The 24,069-nt window shown below is 42.3% G+C and overlaps 1 protein-coding gene across 3 annotated transcripts in view; it reads right to left on the bottom strand.

Annotated features, from left to right (window-relative positions):
* The window catches only part of SASH1 (SAM and SH3 domain containing 1), an 843,969-nt gene that overhangs the window by 260,498 nt on the left and 559,402 nt on the right, over window positions 1-24,069 (bottom strand). The window contains exon 1 of one of the 3 annotated variants that reach the window (XM_059713862.1): window positions 21,268-21,444. The exons of the other annotated variants lie outside the window; for them this stretch is intronic. Within the exon in view, the coding sequence (XP_059569845.1) occupies window positions 21,268-21,312 (45 nt within the window). The 5' untranslated portion in view covers window positions 21,313-21,444. Of the gene's footprint in view, window positions 1-21,267; window positions 21,445-24,069 lie in introns of those variants that run through there. 3 annotated transcript variants of the gene reach the window in all.

Genomic DNA, 24,069 nt, shown 5'->3' with positions numbered 1-24,069 from the left:
TGGAGAAGCTTGAAAGAGTCCAAAGGAGAGCCATGCACATGATCAGAGGGCAAGACAGCATGCCTTATGAAGAGAGGCTGTGAGCTATGGGACTCCTCAGCCTGGAGACGCACAGGCTTAGGGGTGACGTGGTGGCAATCTATAAGTACATAAGGGGTGTGCATCAGGATCTGGGGAAACACCTGTTCACCAGAGCACCCAGAGGGCTGACAAGGTCCAAACTCCTGCAAGACCATTTTAGGTTGGATGTAAAGAAAAACTTCTTTGTTGTCCAAGCCCCCAAGGCCTGGAACAAACTCCCCCCAGAGGTGGTGCAAGCACCTACTCTGGATACTTTCAAGAAACATTTGGATGTTTATCTTGCTAGGATCCTTTGGCCCTAGCTGACCTCCTGCCCCTTGGGCAGGGGGATGGACCTGATGATCTTATGAGGTCTGTTCTAGCCCTAATGTCTATGAAAAAATGTATGAAAAATTGGCACATTTGCCCCATATGAGTCATATATTTTATAGTTATGCTCAGTGTTGGTGTATTTAACAAATTCATAGCTATTTTCCATTACTGTGAACATGCTGCTTTTAGCAACAGTTCAAATACAGGCAATGTATTTAATACCCATATTTGTTTCCTTGTATGTGGCTGGGGAGAAAAAAGCATGTCTTATATTTGAGTAAATACAGCATTTAAAGCCCTGATGCTGAACTGCCACTTACATATATGAAAACACTCATATAGTGATGTTTAATTAATGAGGGACCTAATGTCAGAAATAAATTCAGAAACCTTATAGAATAAATCTTCAAATTAAGAAGCAGAAAGAGGAAATGTGATCAACCTGACACAAAAATGTTAGACAGCACTAAGCAAACAAGTGACCTTCCTTTGGTTTAGATCTTGAAAAAATAAAATTAATACTTGGATGTATATCTGAGATTAAGGAAAGCTAGAATAAGTCTTACTTGCAGCCAAGAGTACATGCTGTTATTTATGCCAATCAGGAATGACAACACAAGAATGAACTCCAGGGGAGAGATGCTGTCAACAGGTGCATTACAAGCTTTTATATTTTAGTGGTTTGTGATATCAGCAAAATATTAAGAACAGAACAAGCAAAACAATCCATAAAAACAAAGCTTTTCTGGTAGAATTTTCCAGGTTTTCAATTCAAGAGTGATTTGCCCTCTCTTTCACCCCCTCCCCTTCCTCCAACCTTTTGTTCAGTAAAATAATATAGGCTCAAACTTTTATTTTGACTTGAAGGGAATGATGATAAAAAGATGTTTCATTATGAACTATAGTAGTTTCTGCTGATGTCTGTCATAATATGAAATTTAGCAGCAGAATGATCTGTGATAAAACTAATGATTTGGTAAGAACAAACCCAATTATTATACAGCTATTGTTAAGTACTAATGAAAAGCAGCGTGGGAGAGAAATTAAAAATGGGCTTCCCTACCTCATAAAAGGGGCTATGTTTTCAGCTGTGATATGAAATTAGATGGCAAGCAGATTTACCAGAAAGATAAAGAAGGTTTCTCCTCGCTAGACAAGAAGAGCTTCAAAGGAAAAGGCTCATACTCGAGATATTTATTAGTGGGACCAAAAGGAGACTGGTGTTAGAAGAGGAGATCAGATAAGAGCCATGCAGGAGACTGGAGCAAATCTGTGGCTGGTTTTGAAAACTACTAGACTCAGCTGCTTCCTTCCTACTGCTGGGGAAGGAATATGTGAAGGGGTATTGACTTTTCCCCGCTATTGTTTGCAGGATGCTCACTGTATCCATCCTCACCTTGAAACCTCTCTTTGCCCTACAGTCACAGAAATAATATTAGGAAGATGGCTTTTCTAATAATTTCTATGGGACAAAACCTTCCTCAGGTATCCAAAGCAATCAGGCACATGTTTTCTTTGAACCATCAAGCCCCAGTATCTAGGGGCAATATATACAAGCTTCTGGAGCAAATCTTTAATGCTGAAGTCTACTTGACTGGTGCTCAGAATATGAACACCTCCTTGAAATTATTATTGTGCATTGTATCCAAGCCCTACAAGTTTACCACAGCCTTGTGAGTGTAAGAACACTGCCAGGCAAAACTTAAAAGAGGAAAAAAAAAGCACTGCTGACAAATCCCCTTGTATGCTTTCATTCAGCTATTGTATATGTAGTACATCACTAAAAGGAAACAAAAGCAGAGGAAATCCAGAAAGAAGAAATTGAGCCTACTCAGCTGTTTGCTTGATGTGGATTTAAGGCACAGTTCAGAACAAAGTGAAAGAAAGACCTTTTGTTTGCATGTTAATCTGGCTAAGCTATATTTGTCTGTCTTATTGTGCTTCATAATATATTTTCCCTTTATCATTAATTTGATTATAATGCAATGATACTCCTGGCATTTATTTCAAAGATTCTCAACATTTACCAATTTTAGCAACTTCAGTACACATGTAAGCAAGAAACTAATTTTATTACTTTCACTGTATGATGCTTGGCACTCTTCGGGGTTCATTTTATTAAAAAAGATGATAGTGGTTCGCACTGAAGATTGTCAGCAGTTAACATTAACATGCTGGTTTACTTCATTAAATTCTGTGCTGAGAAACAGATCAGAAGTCACAGTTTAAGGGAAAGGAGCACAAACCTGGCTTTTAGAACATTTTATCTTCACCTACAGAGGTGATATTGAGGTCTAGAGCAATGCTGGCTAAGAATTTTCCAGCAAAGTATTTCTTTATACCAAACAGCTAATTCATCAAAATCAAAACTGCTTGCTAAACAGAGTCAGTTTCAGTGACGCTCCCAACCTGAGACATTTTTTGAGGGGAAAAAAGTTTGAAATTGTCAGTCACATTTTGACCTCCTTTTAAATGAAATGGGTTTGGTTTTCTGAGTCAAATCAAATTTTAATTTCCCAATATCAGTATAATTCATAGAATCACGGAGAAGTATAGCTGGAATGGACCTCCCATCCAACCCCCTGCTTGAAGTAGAATCATCCCTATCCAAACCATCTTATATGAACCCATAATCTAATCTCTTCATAAAACTACAATCAACCCTAACACAATACAAGATATAACACCCTAACTTGCCACAGGTAAAACAGGAGGACCACAGCAGCCAATGCCCTGATTAAAAAAAAAGTTTATTAACGTATGCTCAAGAGATGCCAGGTAGAAGGCTATGCCCCCAGCTACAGAGGAAGGCAAACCCCCCCACAGTCCAGACCAAAATGACCACGGGGTGAAATTTCTTCCTCTCCACAAATATGGCAGTCTGACCCTGAGTGGAGGGGGCATGACCCTCTAGCCAAGAACCTCTAGGTAGGAGTTTCTTTAAAATGCTAAGAAAGGGAAAGAAAATAAATGAAATTGGCCTAAAACAAAACAGATTTATTTTTTGGCGAGGAGTTTAACATTTTGGCGATTTTGACGTTTCATTCCAATCTGGGAACAAAACTACCAAAACAAAACAAAAATGTAAGTTCTTAACAATTCCAACTGCATGGGAAACAGTTTCCCCATCTCTAGTTCAGAACAGCTCCAACCACATTTCAGACAACCCTGACGCTACCCTCACCAACCACCTGGTATCAGGGCTGCTCCAGATTTCTGTAAGTGACCTGTATTGCAACCCTGCCTCCTATATCAGTCTTCAACTGTTCCACATTAGGGCTTTTGGTGGTGGTGGTTGGGGGGGGGGGGGGGTGTCTCACCAGAAAAAGTATATAGCTGCCCTCCTCAGTTTCTGTGCTTGAGCAATTTTCACACAACTCTACCTGGGATGTTAGGACTCTTTTCTAACCAAAGGATCATCTTAGATCTCTTGAATAAAGACAGACAAACGTATCTAAGGGAGGCTGTGGATGTGAGGAGGTTACATGGACCCAAGCAATTATTAAGGACTGGATTAAGACTTTCAAGCTTAATTTGATTTGAGACCTAACACAGTAGATCTAAATTCCAGGAACGGACGATGAATTCAGTTTTTGATTCTGGCCTCCTAATGGAACTAATTCGATATAGATACCAAATTAAGCCCATCAGGAAAGGTCTATTTAAACAGGCAGTGTTGGCATTACTAGTCTTCTCCTTCCTCATTTTTTCAAAACTGGAAGGGAGGTAGGAGCAGAAGGGAATTGTCCTCTCCACTATCATTTTACATACAGTGGGCCATAAGTGTGGAAAGATATGCAGGCCACCAATACAAAGATTCACTTATACTAAGCTCCAAATATAATAGGGGTAGAAAGGAAACAGAGCTAGTCATTATCTTTTTTGCTTTGCTTGGTTGTAGTGGAAAAATACCTCAGGCTCTAACACAAAGCACATGCTTGCTAGGATACTTGGCTTTAGGCCCTGCTCTTGTAAAGACTCATGCAGGTGCTAAATTGTCATCTCTAGGATTACTCACAGCAAAATGAAATCCCTGCATAACTCTTTCTGGAGTCACAGCCCTACTTTTACACTGTTTACTATTAAAAGGTTAACACTATTTAACAATAACCACAAAATGCTACATGAGCTATTACAGATTCTCCCCTCAGCTATATCACAAATGCAAAACAACTGAATTATCCTAGATAATGATTTGTGGTAACCCTGAGAAAGTGCTAACTTTTTACTAGCAAACATTCTGTGTCATGCAGAAATGAAAACTAACATACATTTTTAGTAATTGCTAAAAATTTAAAATAGATTTCCTAACTGTATGACGTTGTGCAATACATTTTCGACAGAGGAAAAAAAGGCAAAACATACTATACTTAAGTAGGCAAAACGATAGATTTGTCACGAGGGTAATCATCTATAAAAAAAAATCTACTATTATCAACTTCCTGAATATCTGAAAAACGATTCATTTTCTGCCTGTGCTAATAATGAACATGTTTCTTCTATTCATCATCTTCAGTTACTTTCTCTCTTGAGAGTCATTTATCACTAACTACTGAACCCAAGAAATAAAAAATAGGCAACATTTCGTTTTGAAATAACGGCTTAGAAGACTATTAAATCAAGGGGAAAAACTGGATTTTTAAGATATATGTTGCAAATTCTCTGCAACAGCTGTAGGTTTTCCACAGGGGATCTGCACAAGCAATTTAGTTATGGTATTGGTGAAAGTGAGTTCACTCTATGACAGTATCAAGTGGTGCACTGCAAATTGTTTTCTTTTCTCAGAGAAAACTCATAATAAAAAGAGTGAAATCACAGAGGCAATGAGACTAGTGACACCATAAAGGGCAATTCATATGGCATGAATTCTTCTGGGAATAAGCTTAAGAACATCTTAAATCTACAGCCAACGTTAACAAAAGATAAGTATCATGTATACGAGTATTGATGTGAGATGCCAAAGCCTTAAAAATTCTTATGCATAAACTTAAACTTAAGTATGCTAAAGCCACTACTCAGGACCAGTGACTGCTCATTGTCACTTCGTAACTTCAGAATGAGGAACTCTGGGGTAAACTTCCCCTGTGCTCCCGATTGTCCCTATCAGCACAACTCGTAGAGGAGCTCTAGGATGACAGAAATCATTCCAGGGCTTATTCGTTTCCCTTAGATTGTGGCTACACATCAGGAAGTCCCTTTGCAAAGGAGGGAAGTGGTTCTTGCTGCCTTCCAATTGTTCCTCATTGCCCTATAGAAGGAAGGTGAAAACAGATATTCCTATAGAAGAAAGGAGGCAACAATAATGGGAGGAGGCAGCTATGAGGGGGATCTTCCCAATTTAAATAATGCTTTTTCTCCCCTCAGGTGCTGATGCCACTCTCTGGTGGGAAAGCTTTAGGCTCCCCCACACCCAGGCTCCTCAACTGTACACTAGCACCTTTCAGTTCAGGGTTTTTCTCTGATGAGTCCCCATTTTACCAGACAGGTCCAAACCCAGGTGAAGGCAGGAGTGGGAACTTTCCCTTTGCTTTTTTACCAGAGAATGGGAATAGAATGGAAAATGCTCCCAAATTTTCTCTTTATCTTATCCTTTGGTTAGCATCTTGCTTGCTTAGCATCAAGCAGCAGCTTGATGAGCCAATGCCAGGTCACTGACATGTCTCAGATTACTGCTGTAGCTCCTGTTACAGTGTTACTGTAACAGGGATGGTCCAGGAAACATGCAAGAAGTAAGGCTTCCTCAGGTTGGGCATTGGGCACTTGATGCCTGAAAGCTTGTCCAACCACTCTCCCAAGTACACAGTTGATCCAGTAAAAGCAAGGGTGGGCAAAATATGGCCCATGGGCCAGATCTGGCCCACTAATGATCTCATCTGGTTTGCAGCAGGTCCCTTGTCCCAGCCTGGGCCATGGCATGTGGCCAGTCCCACTGCTCGCTGGTGTGCAGGTGCTGCCTGGGGTGGCTCACCCTATCCCTGCACATGGCTCTCGGGTATGCTGAGAGCTGTAGTCTGTGGGCCTGGGCAGTGGGGTGACATAGTGGCTGGGCCTGGCTTCCCTGCAGCCCCTGCTGCTACTGCTTGAAGACAGGTGCCTTCACCATCACCCCTCCTCCCCCCTGCTACCAACAGCACACCTAGCCCCACTGGCAGGGCACTCTGGGTCTATCTGACCCACTCCCACCCACAGCAGTACCAAAATGTATACACAGGTGGAGTCTTGCTGGAGACTGGCAGGGTGCGCTGCACTGGATGGATGGGATGGGGCCACAGGTGGATGGGGAGCAGCATCTGGGCGTGCAATGGGTGGTCGGGGCCAAGGCTGGGACCACGAGGCAATGCCAGCGTGGGGCTGGGGCCTAGGGCAGAGTCATGATCTGCTCCCAGCACATCCCTGTGACAGGTAGCAGGTCCCTATGGAACTGCTGCCTGTTGAAGAGTTGTGTGGGGAGTGGATCGCAGCTCTGCCATAGGTCCCAGTCCCTAGCCCCATGCTGTCACCACCCTGCAGTCCCAGTCCCAGCCCTGGACCCTGTCCTGACCCCGTCCCCGCCCACCCCACTCCTGGATGCTGCTCCCCACCTGCCTACAGCCCCATCCAATCTGCCCAGCCCAGTGTGCTCTGTCCACTGGGGTCCCAGGCTGGTCTCCATGGACACCCTGCCCGCCTGCTCCCACCAGCTAAGATTAATTGGAATCTCCCTGGGCCACCACCCCTGCCCTCCAGCCCTCAAGAGCTCAGCAAAACTCCTACAGTGGCCCTCCAGGCCAAATAATGGTCTTTTATGATAAAAGATATCATAAAAAAAATCTTGTCTATTTTAGCACCTTCATATAGCTGGTTTGATGGCAATGCATGTGCTTTTGCAAGGTTCTTGCTTTGGTATCTGATCTCCAATTTCTTCAGTCAGTATCACTGGCAAATGCTTCACAGTGGCTGAAGAGCTCTAGCTTGCCAGTCTGATTTCCAGGATCTGACTTCTGAGAGGCATTGCTCTGCACCTCTTGTTTGCTGGGAGTGATGTTCAGGTATGTGGGTGTGTGACATTAGTGTTTTCAGTATCTGTCTCACTGGGTGCAAAGTTCTGTGCAGTGTCTTGCTCTAACTTGCTGGGCTGCAGCAAATGCATAAGCTTTGGGAGGTTACTCATTCAGAATTTCTAGTTTGTCAGGCTGATGTCAAGGCACAGACTTCTGTGAGTTGCCAGGCTAGACAGTTTTAGCATTCTGTGTTGCTAACTTGAGAGACAGCCTGCTGTGCAAGTTACTGGCTCAATATCAGTATGTACTGGCCTCTGGCTGCTTTACTACTCCACCCAGGAAGAGCACAGAACATCTGCAGATGCCTCCTCAGCCTATTGAAGGGTGTTTGTGCCCGAAAGCTTGCTAAGAAGAATTTTTCCAACTTTTTGAGCTGGTCTAATAAAAGATATCGGATTTACCCAAAGAACCTTGTCTACCTATGACCTTAGACCAACATGGCTACAACCTACACCCCTGGCTCAATATCACTAACTTGCTGGATTGTAAATATGGATCTCTGTGAACTTCTTTTACCAGTATCTCTTACTGAGTGGGCGGATGTAACATAAGCACAGGTAGGAAGGCAGCCGAGCAAGGGTTTAAGCCTACTTCTGAAATCTGGAGGAGGGATTTTGTTTGGTGGTTTAGATTTTTTTAAAATAACACCAGAAACAAACAAACAAAGGTCCTCCCCCTCCCCCCCAAAAAAAACCCCAACCCCCCCAAAAAACCAAACCCCGTGTTTACTGACAGTCCCTTAGGTATCCTGCCATAGTTAATTTCCTCTGTGTATGAAGTTCACTGGCTCATTGCTTTACCAAAAAAGGGAGTTTCTACGAGCAAATTCCCACCTCAGATCCCTATGAATTGAGAGCTGGACTGCGAGGGGATGGGGGAGGTGAAAGGGAAACAGGAGCAGGAAGGGTCTTGATGTCTGATATTAATGGCTTTACATCAAGCCACCAGCTCAGATATCATTTTTGCTCACTGAGTAATTTAGTGGCCTTTGATTGGTGAATGCAGTTCTGCACAAGAGCCAGGTTAGCCCTCAGTGACAACCCGGAGGTAATCAGAGCTGTTCACAGAATTATGCTGAGATGGATAATGACATAGATCCTCTGCCTGATATGGCCAGCAGCTGGAAAGAACACGGCAGGAAACAAGGGTCTGTGAGTTCCTCTCTTTTGGCTTGTGTGATCCTTTGTCACCCTGATGGAGTAGACTTGGCAGGCAAAAGCAGCTCAAAAACTTAGTTTTATGTTATACAGAGCAATTTTTTTGCTGATGTCACTTTTCTGCATTGATCTGGCTGCCATGCAGTTTCCAAGTTTAAACTGGGTAGAACTGCATTGATCAAAGAAAGCTGATGTAATTGGTCTTTTCCAGTGAATCAGAAACAGGCAGAAAATGATGCCTGACACTACTATTTATTTATTTTTTTTAAGAAACTCTCTTGCAGCAAATTCCCATCTGGGCTGGTATAAAGATATTTCCAGGAATCCCATTTACATTCAAGGGGCACGATGGAATTGGTACTGAAGAGTGTATCTCCAAGTAACTCCCACTCTGGCTACCATGAGCTGACCAGCCACTCTCATAACTGGATAGAACCAACTATATCCCATAGGTCTAACACTGCTAATGGCTTTTTTGTTAGTAGCAGGGGCCATACTTTATAGTAGGTCAAACTTAATTCTATTCTGATACCTACCTGTGCCTGGATTCAGCCCCTGCTGAAGTAATTTCCATCATAATTTACTGTGCAGAACAGTAACAACAAAACACTTATCTCTGGATGGCTATGGATTTGTTACTGTATTAATGGGAGCCATGTAAACAGATGGTGTCCTTTCCCAAGAGGCACCCCAGTTGGGGGTTAGAGGGAGCGTCTACACGTTCAACTAATGCGAAGCAATAAGCTCTGGAGTTTATTGCTTTGGAGTTGATTGCTCCTTGGAGTGCTGTTTGAATGTGTACCCCGAACTGCAGCACACTGAGCTGGTTTGGAGCAGCCCCAGCTTGCAGGGGGTCCTGGGGGTCAGGCTGCCAGCCTGGGGCTGCTCCCCCTGGCTCAGTGTGCTGCAGAGGGGCTGGCTGGGGCACAAGGGTGCTTTAGTTTGGGGCTAGCTGGAAGGCAGCCCCCGCACTGAAGCACTCTTGTGCCCCAGCCAGCCACCCCCAGTGTCTACATATGCTGAGTAATAAAAAACTCCACAGCAAGATACAACTTGTATTTACAAGTACTACCCTGCTGCCAGGTTAATTAATTTACTCCAGCCTAATTGCCCCGCATGTGTAGATGCAAGACATTTACTGCTGAGCCAGTTAATCAACTTTGCTGTAAATGTCTCTGGAGACATGCCCAGAATGTCTTGATTGCTTACTGCCATGTCAGGAAAGATTCAAATTGGAACAGGGACATAGTAAGGATAGCTAGGAAGGAGGGAGAATGGAAACCTCTCTTATGAGAGAGCTAAATGAGTTTGGCTTGTTTAGCCTGGCAAAACAAAGGCTGAAAGGGGATACTGTTCTATCTTTAAGTACACAAGGGGAAGAAACACTAGGGAGGAAAAAATACCCTATCAGCTAAAGGACAATATTGGCCCCCAAACACCTGTATATAAACTGATAAATGCAGGCTGGAAGAAATTTGTTAATCTGAACAGTGACGTTCTAGAACAGATTTCCAATAGGGCTTAGAGTGACAAAATGTTAATTACTTTTAAATATGGCTTGATCAGCTCATTGAAGTGATTATATTATAGGCTACCTGCAAAAAAACTGGATCTGATGAACCAGGAAGTCTCTTGCAGTCCTGTGTTTCTCCTGCAATTGTGGACCTGACATTTGAAAAATTACCATTGACAGAGAAGTATATATAGCTATATTTAAAAGAAGTTAAAATGACAGAAAGGTAGTATACCTACACACTACATATGCAACCATCCAGTTTAATTCTAAAGCATTCCAATGATAAGGTAATGTCCGAAACACATTTCACGGTAATGCCAAACAGTGTTAAAAAGGGGCCATCTCTTCTATAGTCACAGACATCTTTCAAAATGCTCCTGAGTAGGAAGAAATCCATTGGGTCTTATTTGCCAATGGAGCTTCATGAGAGATAAAGTGCGGAGTGCAGTAAACCTGCAATTCTTTTTGCTAATGAGCATCATTAGATTATTGTGTGACAGGGAGTCTATGCACTGGGAATATCACCCCTAAACATTTCAGCCTCTCTGGAATTTGCTTCTGCGAGATAAGACCTAATGAATACAATGCTCCAATTGTCTAACCTATTGTGAAAGGGCAGGCGCATGAACAACTCAGTGTAAATACTAAAGAACAATGGCTCCAGAGACCTGCTGACAGGTGCAGAAATGACAGAGGTTGAAATGCCATTTCCAATCACAGCCCTGTAGTTAAAGGCCAGGTACGCAGACCAATTCTATAATATGTTGAAGTTGTTCTCTTGCTGCTGACAGGAGTGTGAGTGACATTGATGAATCACCTGTATTAAAACATGTGAGCAAAAAAATTCAGCTATCCATAGGAATGGCCAACAGAGGACTGAGGAGAAACAAAAGGACCCCCTTCTGCTCCACACACAACTGACCGGAGTTAGAAATTAGTGATACTAGTGGTTGGAAGATAAGAACAAAATGTAACAGCATGTTTGATTGTGAGTTTTAAAACTCTAAACTTTACATATACCTTTAACATAGATGATGAAGTAAATTACACTTTAAAGCTCCAATGCCTCATGTTTCATTTCCCATTTATGCTGCTTCATATTCGGAGGGTGAACCAAAACCTCCTTATTTTAAGAGTGCGGTGATTATGTCTTGTTTGATACTAAAAGTAGACTCTGTTATTCATTCCTTTAGGAACACTAATGGGACTTCACCTTCCTGCAATGGTCAGGCTACGGACAGACAAAACAATTTTACCATTTAAAAGGGGGACTTGATGCTTATGAACGTGCATCAGTTGATCCAGGGTAACTGTTTCATCTGTCTGGCCCTATGCTTCTGTAAAACTAGAGATGCATACATTGCAACATAACAGCTGCTAAATTACTGTAGTTTATTGAAGGGAAGAGTGGGCAGTGCAAGAGATAGAATAAAACAGCTCAAACCCTGTCAGTCCCTATCAAACAACTGATACATTGTTTCATCTGTCCATGTCCTCAGGGTTTGTGGTGGAGGGATCAAGCAGAAAGCAGTCACCATAAGGAAGCTATCAAAATTCATATGCGTCTGTGCAGCTTCTGAAAGCGCCACTCTAGTAGCTGTGCTGGCAAGACACATAGTGCACCCTCAGAAGCACCAGCCATTGACGGGACTGAGGTAGCCAGCAGAAAGTGCAGGTATGTGGTCACATGCTCTGTCTTAGATACCAGGTAGTGGCAGAAGCCTCCTTTCACTCACAGAGTTTACGTTACATTGCCAGGAGGATGAAGGGGTGCTGGGAGCGGAAAGTGTGTGCACTCACTGAACTTGAGTTCTCCTGGCAAAACTAGAGTGTAGAACCAGACTGAAGGCTGCTTCATCATAGAAAATGAGGGTCAGAAGGGACCTCAGGAGGTCATTTATCCAACCTCCTGCTCAAAGCAGGACCATTCCCAAACTAGATCATCCCAGCCAAGGCTTTGTCTAGCCGGGTCTTAAAAAACTCCAAGGATGGAGATTCCACATCCACCTCTCTGGGTAGCCTGTTCCTGTGTTTTACTACCCTCCTTGTGAGAAAGATTTTCCTTATATCTAAACTAAACTTCCCTTGCTGCAACTTGAGACCACTGCTCCTTGTTCTGTCATCTGCCACCACTGAGAACAGTCTAGCTTCATCCTCTTTGGAACCTCCTCAGAAGTCATGTTCTCCATCCCCCTAACCATTTCTGTTGCCCTCTGCTGGAGGCACTCTAATTTGTCTACATCCTTCCTGTAGTGGAGGGGACAAAACTGGATACAGTACTCCAGATGTGGCCTCACTAGTGCTGAATAGAGAGGAAGAATCACTTCCCTCGATCTGCTGGCAATGCTCCTATCGTGAACACTCCGCATTTCAGCCAGTAATAAAGAACAGATACTTACCCTCACCCAAACTTGAGAAGAGCACCCCGTATATTGAAAGCCAATGACTGACAGGATGTCAACTGGTAATTAGGATATTTGGAATACACCTGTGGACATCAGCTCTGTCATTCACCACCTACAGCTTAAGGAAATTCATTCTTGCCTCCTGCAGCAGCTGTTACTGTTTGGATTGTGAATAGTAATAAGCCATATGGTGCTGAACAGAAAAAAAAAATTCAGTCTCACATGGACAAATATTATCATTGCAAAGCATAAACACATCAATATATATGTCTTTTTCTGAAGAAGTATACATCTTTCAACTTAACTTTAAGAAAATTTCCGTCTTCCAGATGAACAAATTGCCTATAAGGCTTGCAATGAAATATTCAGAAATTGAAAGAATTACTAGGGACCAAATTAATGAGTGACAGCCATGAACAGTACTGCTTTTATCAGCTCTCAGCCCCACTGTAGCAGGACAAAAAAGCAGCATAAAAATACAAAAGTAGTAAAAAGGCAGTAAATAGGTGATAAAAGAAGGTTCTCTCTAATAGCAGTATGTGGACTCCCATTTAACAATCTCTTCCATAAACCAACTTGGCTTACAGTCTCATTCACTGCCAAGAAAGCAAGAGGAACATCTGGAAATGGATCACACATTTGTGTCTGTGCCTGACTATTCCAACAGGCAAATATCAACCAAAACGTAGGTAGCAACTTGGTTGTGGGAAAAGGGCTTGCAACGAGAAGTCCTGAAGTCACACACCAGCAACTCTTCCAGAAGGCAATAGTGGCCAGCACTTCCAGAAGTTCCTTAGCATTACATTTAGCAGGATCAAGCCCAGAGAGCTAGAAAGGAAGGGAACTGTTGTGTCTGCTTCATGAGTTCTCTGCACAAAAAACCTTGCCTTTCCCCTTTAACTCTGGGACACTGTAAGGTTCTCATCATTGTAACGAAATATTATTTTGACTTTGATCTATGAGTTCTGTAATACTTTATATTAACACCTATCAGCATTTTCATACATACTATCAGTAAGGCAGATCTTCTTCTTTACTTTCCCACTTTAATTAAAAAGGGAGGGATGATCCTTTTCCATTGTTCATTATCCGTCTGAAGTCAACACTCATGAGTTATTTGATTTTTTTTTTCAATGGGAGTTTTCTCGACCCATATCCCAGTACTGACACTACAGTTACAGAACCGACATCAACAGCAACTACCTGCCCATCCTATCTTTGTTGTCCAGCTTTTATTCCAGGGAACTCTTGGAGGAACAAAAATTGTTTTTATGAGAAGGGATCTCTCTTTTTTTTATATCACTGATACTGACTGTCAGCCCAACAGTTTTCTGAACTTACAAAAGCTTTATTAGTAGGATGTACTGGTAGCTGCTTTTGCAGTGAATGAAACACTTAAGCAAAAAAGAGTATAGGGAACTTTCTTGAGCCCAAAAGTTAGATCATTATCATCCAGTGAATGAAGATAGTGATGTTTTCATATGTATAAATGTTTCTTAGTGAATTATTAGTTAGAGGCTACCAGCAGTGGCATAAAAAAGCAGAGTTGGTACTTGGGGCAAACCTGGTGGGGAAGGAAAGGCTGGGGATGCCGTTGCGAGGAGGTAGTGGGAGAAAAGCGTGTGGCTACTGAGAGTGGGGAGAGGGGCACAGGGGTCTTACCCATGCTAGGAACTCCTAAGCAGTCCCCGGTTGAGCTGCTGCTGCTTCCACTGCTGTACACTCTCCTGACCTTGGCTGTTGCTCTTAAAGCAGCAGCAGCGGGTGAAGACCTGGCACAGTCATCGAGTGTGGGTTGCAGTTACCTGACGGACATAAAGTAGCAGGGGAGGGTCGCCAGACTGCTTAAACAGCCTGGTGTGACCTAAGTAATCAGGGAATTACATTTACATCTCAAAGCAGAAGACTGGGATCCCTGAGAAGAGACAGAGATACTGAATGCATGAGAGCTGTGAGGGGCTGGGGCTACCCTTGCAGTCTGCTACAACCCACCAAAACTCATAAAGCAGTCCTCTAGCTGAGATAATTGTCCACCCCTGACTTACACACACACACACACACACATGCATGTGCATGTGCACAGGCACACACACCTTTTACTAGCTGAATTCCACAGAATGGTTCCCAATGTGGTTTAAACTATTTGACATTTAGATTCAGCCAGGTCAATCCATATAGAAGGCAAGAGTAGGAAAACTCAATGGGAAAATGTGCAGGAAGACATGCAAACACTGCAAATGCACTCTTCTTTCAGGTTTGCCTTAACTTAACTTGCCTTAACTCTGTGTTAAACTCCTTTTGGCCCCCACATATACATGAAAGATTTACCCAGACCTCAAACCATGGATCTGGGGCTTGTAAGGAGCCCAGAAACTGCACAACCACCTCCCCAGCAAGTATTTGGAGAGGACAGAAAATGAGCGGAAACATAGCTTCCTCTTACCCCATGCCACACCAGCTGCACTAGCAGGATGGCTACATAGTGGAAATTGATAGGCACCCTTTTCAAGGGCAGCAATAAGTTACTTCCTCCATTTACCACTGTAAGATGAGTGTGCCCAGAGAGGGAGTGTGGGATTCAGAGTAAGGCCAGAACAAACCATTCAATCATTTAGTTTGAACTCCTGTGCAATACAGGCCACTGGAATTTAACCCAGTTTCCTCTATTTTGAGTCCAATACTTTGAGTCTGACCACAGGACATTTTCCAGAAGGGCAGCCAAATTTTCATATGAAGACATTAAGAAATAGAGAATTCCCAACTTCTTTTGGCAATTTGTCCAAGTGGCTAATCATCCTTATTTTAACAAATTTAAGCTTCTGTCTGTAGCCTCTCCAATTTTTCAACAGCCTTTCAAAAAATGTTGACATGAAAACTGGATGTCGTATTCCACAACTGTCTCTATGTATTCCAGTATCCAATCGTTTATGTGCTACTCCTTATTCAGGGCTGCAGCTAAATGCCAGCACCTCACTTTCAATATATATGAACCTAGATTATTTGTTTCAAAATTCCTCCTCTAGTGTTCCTACCATCTAAGAGCTGATCTAAATAGATTACAGCTCTTTGTTACATCTTTGGATTCCACCTGGCAGCAATCCCTATGGATGATATATGGTGTAACTTGCCAAAAGATCCCTGCCTAATTCTCCATAGAAAGTTTCTACAGCAAGAACAGTGACATGCCTTGTTGTCCACATGACTGGGGGCAAAAACAAAGCAGCAGCGATTGAGGAATTGCTTGTAGGTACCTACAGGCATGGATGAGCTCAAATGCCTTTATGAAAGGATGACTCTTGGAGAGCTGCAAGTAAAGAAAGCCTGTAAATTATTTGGGCCTATCAAGAGAAATAAAACATCTACCTATACATGCACCATTTGAAGCGAGAAGTTTAGGGCATTTCCAAACAAGCAATTCTGAAGGCTTGTAAATGTCTCTTAAAGGAGTTTTGTTACTTCCTGTCAACAGATTATTGTCTACATGTTGATCTGGTAAATGCCAAACAACGAATCATTGCTGAAAGTTATCTCAGGCGGAGATTGAGAGGCAGGCTTCTGCCATGTACTTACACAGTGGACAAATCAGTGCAGTCTCTTTCCCCCAGAACTTCTCTACCTGTTTCTCTCCCTCTTCCACATACATCATTTGAAGTTTGATGATATTAAGAAAATGATGATATGAAATATTGTAACTGTTTTAATGTTTAATTTTACAATAGCTTACTGGTTTAGAAAGTATCAGCCCTCAAGAACACTGTCTTCAATTCATCTGCATAAAAGATGCAGGACAAATAACACCTACAAAAGCTACCTTGTTGGTCTCTGCCAGTATTTCTTTCTGCCCGTGGGAGACCGGCAGTTGATAGAGGGTAGGCCTCTCTGCCAAGATTACAAGTGTCAGAATCAGTGTGACACATCCAGTAAGAATGCTGGTCAATCAAGCATCACATTTCACAAAGCCATAAAATACCAACAACACACAGACTTAGGCTGGGCTTGGACCTAAAGAAAAAGAAACTCTGTTACTATTACAGTAATGTATGAACATCCATAAAACTCTGCTGCTTTCATATAAATATGCTTATTAATTCAAGTCAGCATGATTGGAGTGATACCAATTTCTTCATAGTAGTTTGGAAATTGAACTTCTGGTTGAACAAAACTTAAATCTCAGGAAATCTGGAAATTCTTAAATAAAATTAAAATCAGTCCAATTTGCCCAGTCACAGTTCTGTAGCTGAGGTAGCTTGGGTACTGGAATGACATAGCCACATTAGGCTGGCACTCTGCCTGGAGTAATAAAACTTGCTTCTCAGTTTTATTGATCCAGGCAGGGCTAATAGCACAGACAGAGAACTGAGCTAACATGACTATATTGCTTCTTGTTCTCAAAACTAGCTGGTTCAGAGCTCTGATACCTCGACACAGGACTGCACTGTGCTGTATATACTTGCCTCATTGAAATAGGAACCACTCCTTTTTGTGTGTTAATGTACCCATATGCTAGCCAGAACCATAGATCCCCCCCTATAACTGGGTTTCTAAGAGCTAGTGATATGGGAATAATAATTTTACGTAAGTTTTACATCATCCTACACTGCCTTTCAGGAAAGGGACATAAAATTATAGTATCACAGCATTTTTTGTAAATTTGACATGTGACCTGACCCTATTGATTACCTTAGTATGGTCTGGATGTCCTGAATTACTTTCTTAATACTAGCCAGACTTCAAATTCCATACATGCACTGAAAATCAGGTTTCTATTTCCAGCCTGATCAGTGGCCTGGAGCCCTACACCTGAGGGTGCAGAGAGAAGTGACCATTTTTGTCCGATCTGGCCACAGAAAGTAGTTTATAGCTGTGACAAAACACAAGTTCACAGCTGCAAAAAGCTTTAAAAAAGGGCTGATTGGGTGAAAATCTGACTCTCCATTGCATGAGGTATCAGATAAAAATGTTTCAAAATGTAGCATTTTCTGTAACTTGTGTCTCCTGTCACTGTTTTCAGAATGGAAGGGGGGAAAGGGAGTGGAGGGAGTTCAGTCTGGAGTTTTTTCAGCCCCACCCTGGAGGGTGAGGTGGATGTTTAGGAGCTGACTTGAGATGAAGGTGCTCCAGTTCACCAATCCCACTCCCCGCACCAGCTGGGGAGCCCCAAGAACGACCTCCCTTCACTGCTTTCACCCCTCCCATTCTGAAACTGAGCACTGGCAGAGAGCCCTGGCCATTGCTATGGGAACCTGGCTGCAGGCTCCTAGCCTGCAGCTCGAATACCCTTCCCCTGGAACCAACAGTGAACTTCTGTTTGGTCTGGGATAAGGTTGTAACTCAGAATGCTTCGCAGAAATTGACACCATGCTGACTTGTTCATCTCATGGCAAGTATCCTGGTTCTCCACTAGGTAATGAAGGATAACCTATAAGGATTCTGGAACACTGCAGAGGTGTAACTGGCCAGTCCCACGCTCTGGACGGGGGCAGCACACACTGTAGGGGCAATGGCCTAAGGCTTGCTGCTGCAGGAAACATCACCTTCTTTATTTGGCACCAACATAAATTGAGCAGTCATTTAAACTGATTTCTGGAAGCAAAAAAAGGAGGTAACATCTCCCTCCCACAGCAGCGAATCTGCATCCACTGCTCCTGCTCTGTGTACTGCCACTGCTGCCTTCCCTAGACCTACCCTCTCTTTTTCCTGAAAAGAAGGTGCAGGGTGTGGGGGTAGTGATAGGAAATGGAAGGGTGAAACACCCCTCAGCTCCATTCTGCAACCCTCCACCCGCTTAAGCAGCATCTGGAGCCCAAGTCCCCCATTCACCTTTCCATCATTACATTACTGGATCATAGTGAGATTTCTAGATTTCCTGAAGCACAGAGGTTCTGTTTTCTTTCTGTGCTGTTTCCTAGTATTCGTTTTTAAAAATAAAACTCCCCACCTCTAAATTTCCATGTTCTAAAAATGTACAGCTTCAACTACCATTAAAAAATGATCTTTATCTCAAAATGTCTTTTCTTCCAAAGCAAATGATTACCAAGTTTATTTCATTCTTTTTGAGGCAGTATTTTAAAATAATTTCCTTTCAAGTGCAGTTGTAGAAAAGAAAGAAGAAACATCACATTGCTCCACACACTGACATTCTGTGAGCAGGAAATGACAGGTTTCTGAGGAGGACACAGAAGCTTGGCTTCTAAGGAGGCAAAACACCCCATGGGGCAAAAGTTTTGACTACAGCTTCTCTGCAGCATTTAAACCCAAGACTTGGTTCCACCGGTTCTCTTTGCTCCTAGCAGAGCTTTTATAAAGCAAACTGTAAAATTTACAAAATACCTAGAAATTGCAGACTTTCTAACACTGGTAGAAAAGCAACTAGGTCTACTTACTAGATTTCTGTAGTAATAACTAACAACTGTGTAAAACAAGGCCTTGCTTAGAAACAAGCTTTCACTGAAATAATAGCAAGTAGTTTACGGTGGTATTTCAGTGCAAGTAGGAGGATTTCTGAGCATGTGAGGAGCAAATGAGGAACTGTGATAATGGGTAGGTATGTGGGTTCACTTGACAGAATTGTGCTACAGGATCAGGGCATGGTGGTGCCACAGGTAGGCTGCTTCATTCATGAGCCTACTGTCATGAGATCATGATCACCGTACAAATAATTTTGTACAAAATAAACATTTCACGTTGGAAGCTTGCTGAATATTTCTTGTTGGGTATTGATTTATAATCAACAACTCAGATTAACAGCATACCCCCATTTCTAACATGTAAGTTAGAGTCCAAAGCTGTTCGTTACTTTCTAATTAAAGAATATAATAAAAAAAAAAATAAAAATAAAATAAGAATAACAACACAGGGAAATGTTTCTTTCACTCATTTTGTGTTTGCATAGGCAGTTATATTTCAGTCCTCCTTTCCCAAGAGCAATGTAAGGCTGCTCACAATCAAACTCAGCTCAAATGGCCAAAAGGTGTCATTAAAGAAAAGAACCCATCAGGCTATATTTAATAAAAATACCCTGCCATTTTATTCAAGGATCTCAAGTAATGATGGATTCTGAATCACAGCAGTCCTGTGACGTACAGATAAATTACATGTATAACATTACAGATAAGGAAGTTGAGGCTCAGTCAGCCATGATACCCTATTCCTTCGGTATGGGTAAGAAAGTACAGCAAAAGCTGGTCCAGTGTTATTTACCTAAGCTCACATAGTTGGTGGCAGACCTAAGATGAGAAGCCATATTTCTTGGTTGCAGGCCTCATGCTTTAACCTTCTGCCTCACTAAAACTACTGTCATTCTTAAACTGCTGTGGAACTCTCCCCTTGTCAATATTTCATTTCATCGGGGCAAGTGAGCTGCTTCCAATGCCCTAGGGCACTTACACAAGTGATCGGAAGGCACTTCTGATCCGTCTGTAACTTTTGTGCTTTACACAAAGCGCTTAAAGCTACAGCATGTTCAGACTTCACAGACGTTTGGTGGCGGGGCTTGGAACCTCCAGGCATTGGCCAAGGCCAGGAGGCAGGGGGCGCTGTCGCACACCTCCCAGCATAGTCTGCAGGCTCCCCAGGCTGCTGAAGAGTGCCAAGAAGGTGCTAGCTGTAGCCCTGCTTCCAAGCTGTCAGTGACAGCCCCTCCTCCCAGCCCCACCTCCTCCCTCTGGCCTGGGGGTGGAGCTGGCCTTGTGCTGTGGCAGGCAGAGGAAACAAGCTCTGCCTGCCCTAGGCTAGAGCGAAGCCCTGTGCAAAGGTGCATGGGATGCAAGCAGGATCGCCTGAAAGTTAGCCACCGCATTGAACCCCACAGGTTCGCTAAGGTACTCTGCCCTAAAGCACCTTCATCTGATAGCTGATTTAATGAGGGTTAAATTTTTGCACAATCTGCCATTCTAAAAGCGCTCAGCAGTCATGAACGTTTGTTATGTTACGGTGTAGAGTGTTTTCGGTGGCCTCATCGCATGAAAAAGTAATTTTTGTAAGCACCCCTAGATTACCATCAGCAACCACAGAATGGACAAGTATGGCTTACATGCCCTCACCTGCAGGTATTGCATATTCATGTCCCTATTGATTAGTGCCTATAACTATTTCTGAACTTTATGGTCCATCTGTCATATATAAAGTCTACAAAATTAGATTTAAAAAAATTTCCTTGGCTGAAAGCAATAACACACTGACTGAGAAGCCATTTGTGTCTTAGTGGTGAAAAAACCAAAAACAAATAGCAATTTTAGCTATGTAGAAATAGCACTGTAGAAAGAATTTTAAGAGGTGGAATCACAGTCCATCATTTAAGAAGCTTTCCTTCCACCCAAAAGCAAATTAGTTTTTCCTCAAACACTGGAAAAATCAAATGAAAACATTCAAATTTCTTAAAATTAAAGGTAACAAAACCAAAAAAGAATTTTGAAAATTCTAGCTTATTCTTCTATTTAAAAAGCAGCCACGTAGACAAAATACATCTGTTTCACTCACTGTGCATTCCATTTGCAGAGGAAGTCAATGTATCTAACAGTGCATCTGGTTATTGTCTCTCAACATTAAAAGAGAATTTACATTTGGTTTTCTTATGGAACAGCAGTAGCAAGAGTAGCTATTACTGACATTACTGAGTCCATTGTGCAGCCAATGCAGTCTGGTTTTTTGTTTTAAGCTTGCAGTCTTAATGCCAACATCACTTTCAACAAATTTTCAAAAACTGTGGGCTAAAAAGTACAGCAGAATAATCTTTCACCCACTGCTTTTGTACTCACCATGATGTTATCTCCAAACTCAGCTTCTTTTGCAAACTGCTCCATAGTGAACAGATATTTTAAACAGCCTTCCTCATTACCTTCCTAGTCAAAGGCATCATTCCAACCTCTTAAATCACTGAGCATAAAAAAGAAAATATTGTATTCGGAGCTGAGTACAGTCTCTTGTGTTTTTCTGATGCAAGGAGACTTTGTAGCAAAACGAGAGAGCTGGGTAGTGGCAGATTACTTATGATTCAAAAGTTAAGTATGTCTCAGTCAACTGAATGCTTGCACAATATATAATAATGGAACTCAAGAAATTATACATGTTCTCTTATATTACCATTTATAAATCTTCAACTCAAGTTACCATGTATGACTCTGCCACACCTCAAAAAGTGACGTGGCCAAGTACAACCTTCCAATGGGTGCTGCATTCAGCCAAAAGAAAGCAAGTTTGAGCCAGAAACTTGTCTTTATAAGAATCTGAAATCTCTGAGGTGTATGAAATTACATAATATATAAAGAACATAAGTGAGGGCTTGTGTGTTATGCACATAAATAAAAAAGTAACTTCAGTTCATTGTCTACATGTAAGAATCTACCCCTCTACCACATACTATCACAGTTGTGTGACAACAGAACAAAATAAGTTAGAAATCCATTTGTATAACTCAGCGTGCCATATTGTCATATTATAAGTATTAAAGCTGTGCTGTCTTTTTAAGACAACTCAAGAAGAATTTGCAGTGTTTGGAGAATGTGGGCTATTGCGCTACCAGTATGATTTAAAAGCAACATTTACCTCTTGACACATATGTGAAACTTCTGTTTGTACCATGAGAGGACACTATACCCTGAAATGTTCACAGCAATTCACTGAAGCAGGATAAAACCGGAGAAAAATGTTGCAATCTAATGATCAGCTGTTAGCAAGGAGTCCCCAGTGCAATATTGGTAATTTGGTTCATGTGCCTCCATAACCTTTAAAGCTTTCTGTCAACTGACCTTACACTTAAAGCTAGGGAAGGTGCAAAAGCTTACAAGTCAGCAGACTAGAAATACCAGTCAAAGACAATAAATACTCTTGCCGAATTTTCTCTGCATATTAAACCCTCCCTAGAATGATCAGACAAGCCCTTTTGTTTTCACAAGCCTTCATTTCTAGTTGACATATTTAGCCATTACATAGTATGCAAACTGTATCTCTTGTCAAGTCAGGAGGACCTATATTTTGCATCACTTCATAATTTGGAAAATGGGAAATCAAACTTGTCCACTCAATCCAGAACTGTTTTTTTTTCAAGTTCAAATTTTACTGTTCTACCATTTTGTTTGCTCTTGAGTGAAACTAACTTGGAAAAATCAAGTTTCCTTGGCTCTGACACTCCTAAAACCTCTCCACCATTTCATCATTTGTGCTCCTATCTTTTCTGGCCAGAGGAAAATGCTTGGGCTAAGCAACAGTGTGGAATTGAAAGGTCATCTCACGGAAGTGGACTAATTGCAGGGCATATCAGCTTTTCAAAATAAAGGCTTCGGTATGTCCATTTTGAAGAAACATACATCATTGCTGCAGTTTCCCCAAAATTTTACAGCACCCTAGTAGGGTCATAGCATCTCTAGTCACAGAGGGAAGTGCTCATTCAGCCATGCTGAGGTAGCTCACTGGAGCAAGCATCTGGTATGTTCCTGGATCCCACCGCCCTGGGCGGGGTGGAGAATGTAGGAAAATGCTGTTCCTAAGCATCCTGTATGGATTAGGAAGAAGTAGACCTACACCAGATTACTGACAAAACTGCTGATCAGTGCCTTCTGAGAGCCTGGTGAAAAGGCAGACTGGTACCTTGAGAGGAGCCCATAGAATATTCCTTTGAAAAAATGTTTTAAAGAGTGATTCTCAACCTCATTAGACTCAAGGTACGCCTTGTCAGAATACAGATACTCCTCCATAAATGCTGGCTCTTAGTTTCTTCTGTTGCAAAGAACTCAGAAAGACCATACCAGGTCAGAATGCTTTTGACATGATGGATTCTGATTTCAGATCTCTGATCTTATCTTATTACAACATGTAGGTATTTGCACACCTAACAGTGCTGATATTGAACAGCACCCTATGACACCCTTAAAAGGATCTTATGGCACTTCAGGGTGTCACAGCACCCTGGTTGAGAAAAATGACATAACTCAGGTGGGGCAACCAGGTTAGCTACCCTAGGAACTGGCCTAGAGAGAGGGATGTTGGACAGCTACTGCCAGAGCTTTTGTGATTACGATTGCACGGCAAGGCGCAGTGGCAACCTGAAGCTGCCCTTTGCGTAGCAACTATCCTGGGTGCGTGGCTGTGTTATTACACCTCTTGCTAAGAATCACTAGTCTAAAGGAAGGATTTTTCAAGGGAAAGGCGGGAGGGGTGGGGGGGGGAGGGAGTGAGAGGGGAAGGCAAAGAATACAAAGTGGTGAAAGATAGCAATGAACCTACATTAGTGACAGCAAACAGGATGCTAGAAAAAGACATAGCAGCACAAATGGAAGCCATGGTGGCCTTTTGTAATTTACTTTAATCACTTGGAATCAGAGACATTAACAGAATAGGGTACCCATATGGCTTTTTTTTTGTGCCAGGACAGCCCTGTTTTCAACACCCATCCTGGACATCTCATCAGTTTTTTCAAATGAATACTTTTGTCCTGTTTTCAGTTGGACATCCAGGACGGGTGTTAAAAACAGGACTGTCCTAGCAAAAATGGACATTCCCTCCCCTCTCCCCTTTCTCTAAAACATGCTCAGCTGAGCCTGGAGCACAGAGATAGCTGAGTA

The sequence above is a fragment of the Alligator mississippiensis genome, chromosome 1 (assembly GCF_030867095.1).
Source record: "Alligator mississippiensis isolate rAllMis1 chromosome 1, rAllMis1, whole genome shotgun sequence".
NCBI classification, from domain to species: domain Eukaryota; kingdom Metazoa; phylum Chordata; order Crocodylia; family Alligatoridae; genus Alligator; species Alligator mississippiensis.
The sequence above is the reverse complement of the archived record's forward strand: the minus strand, read 5'-3'. Positions and strand labels throughout refer to the sequence as shown.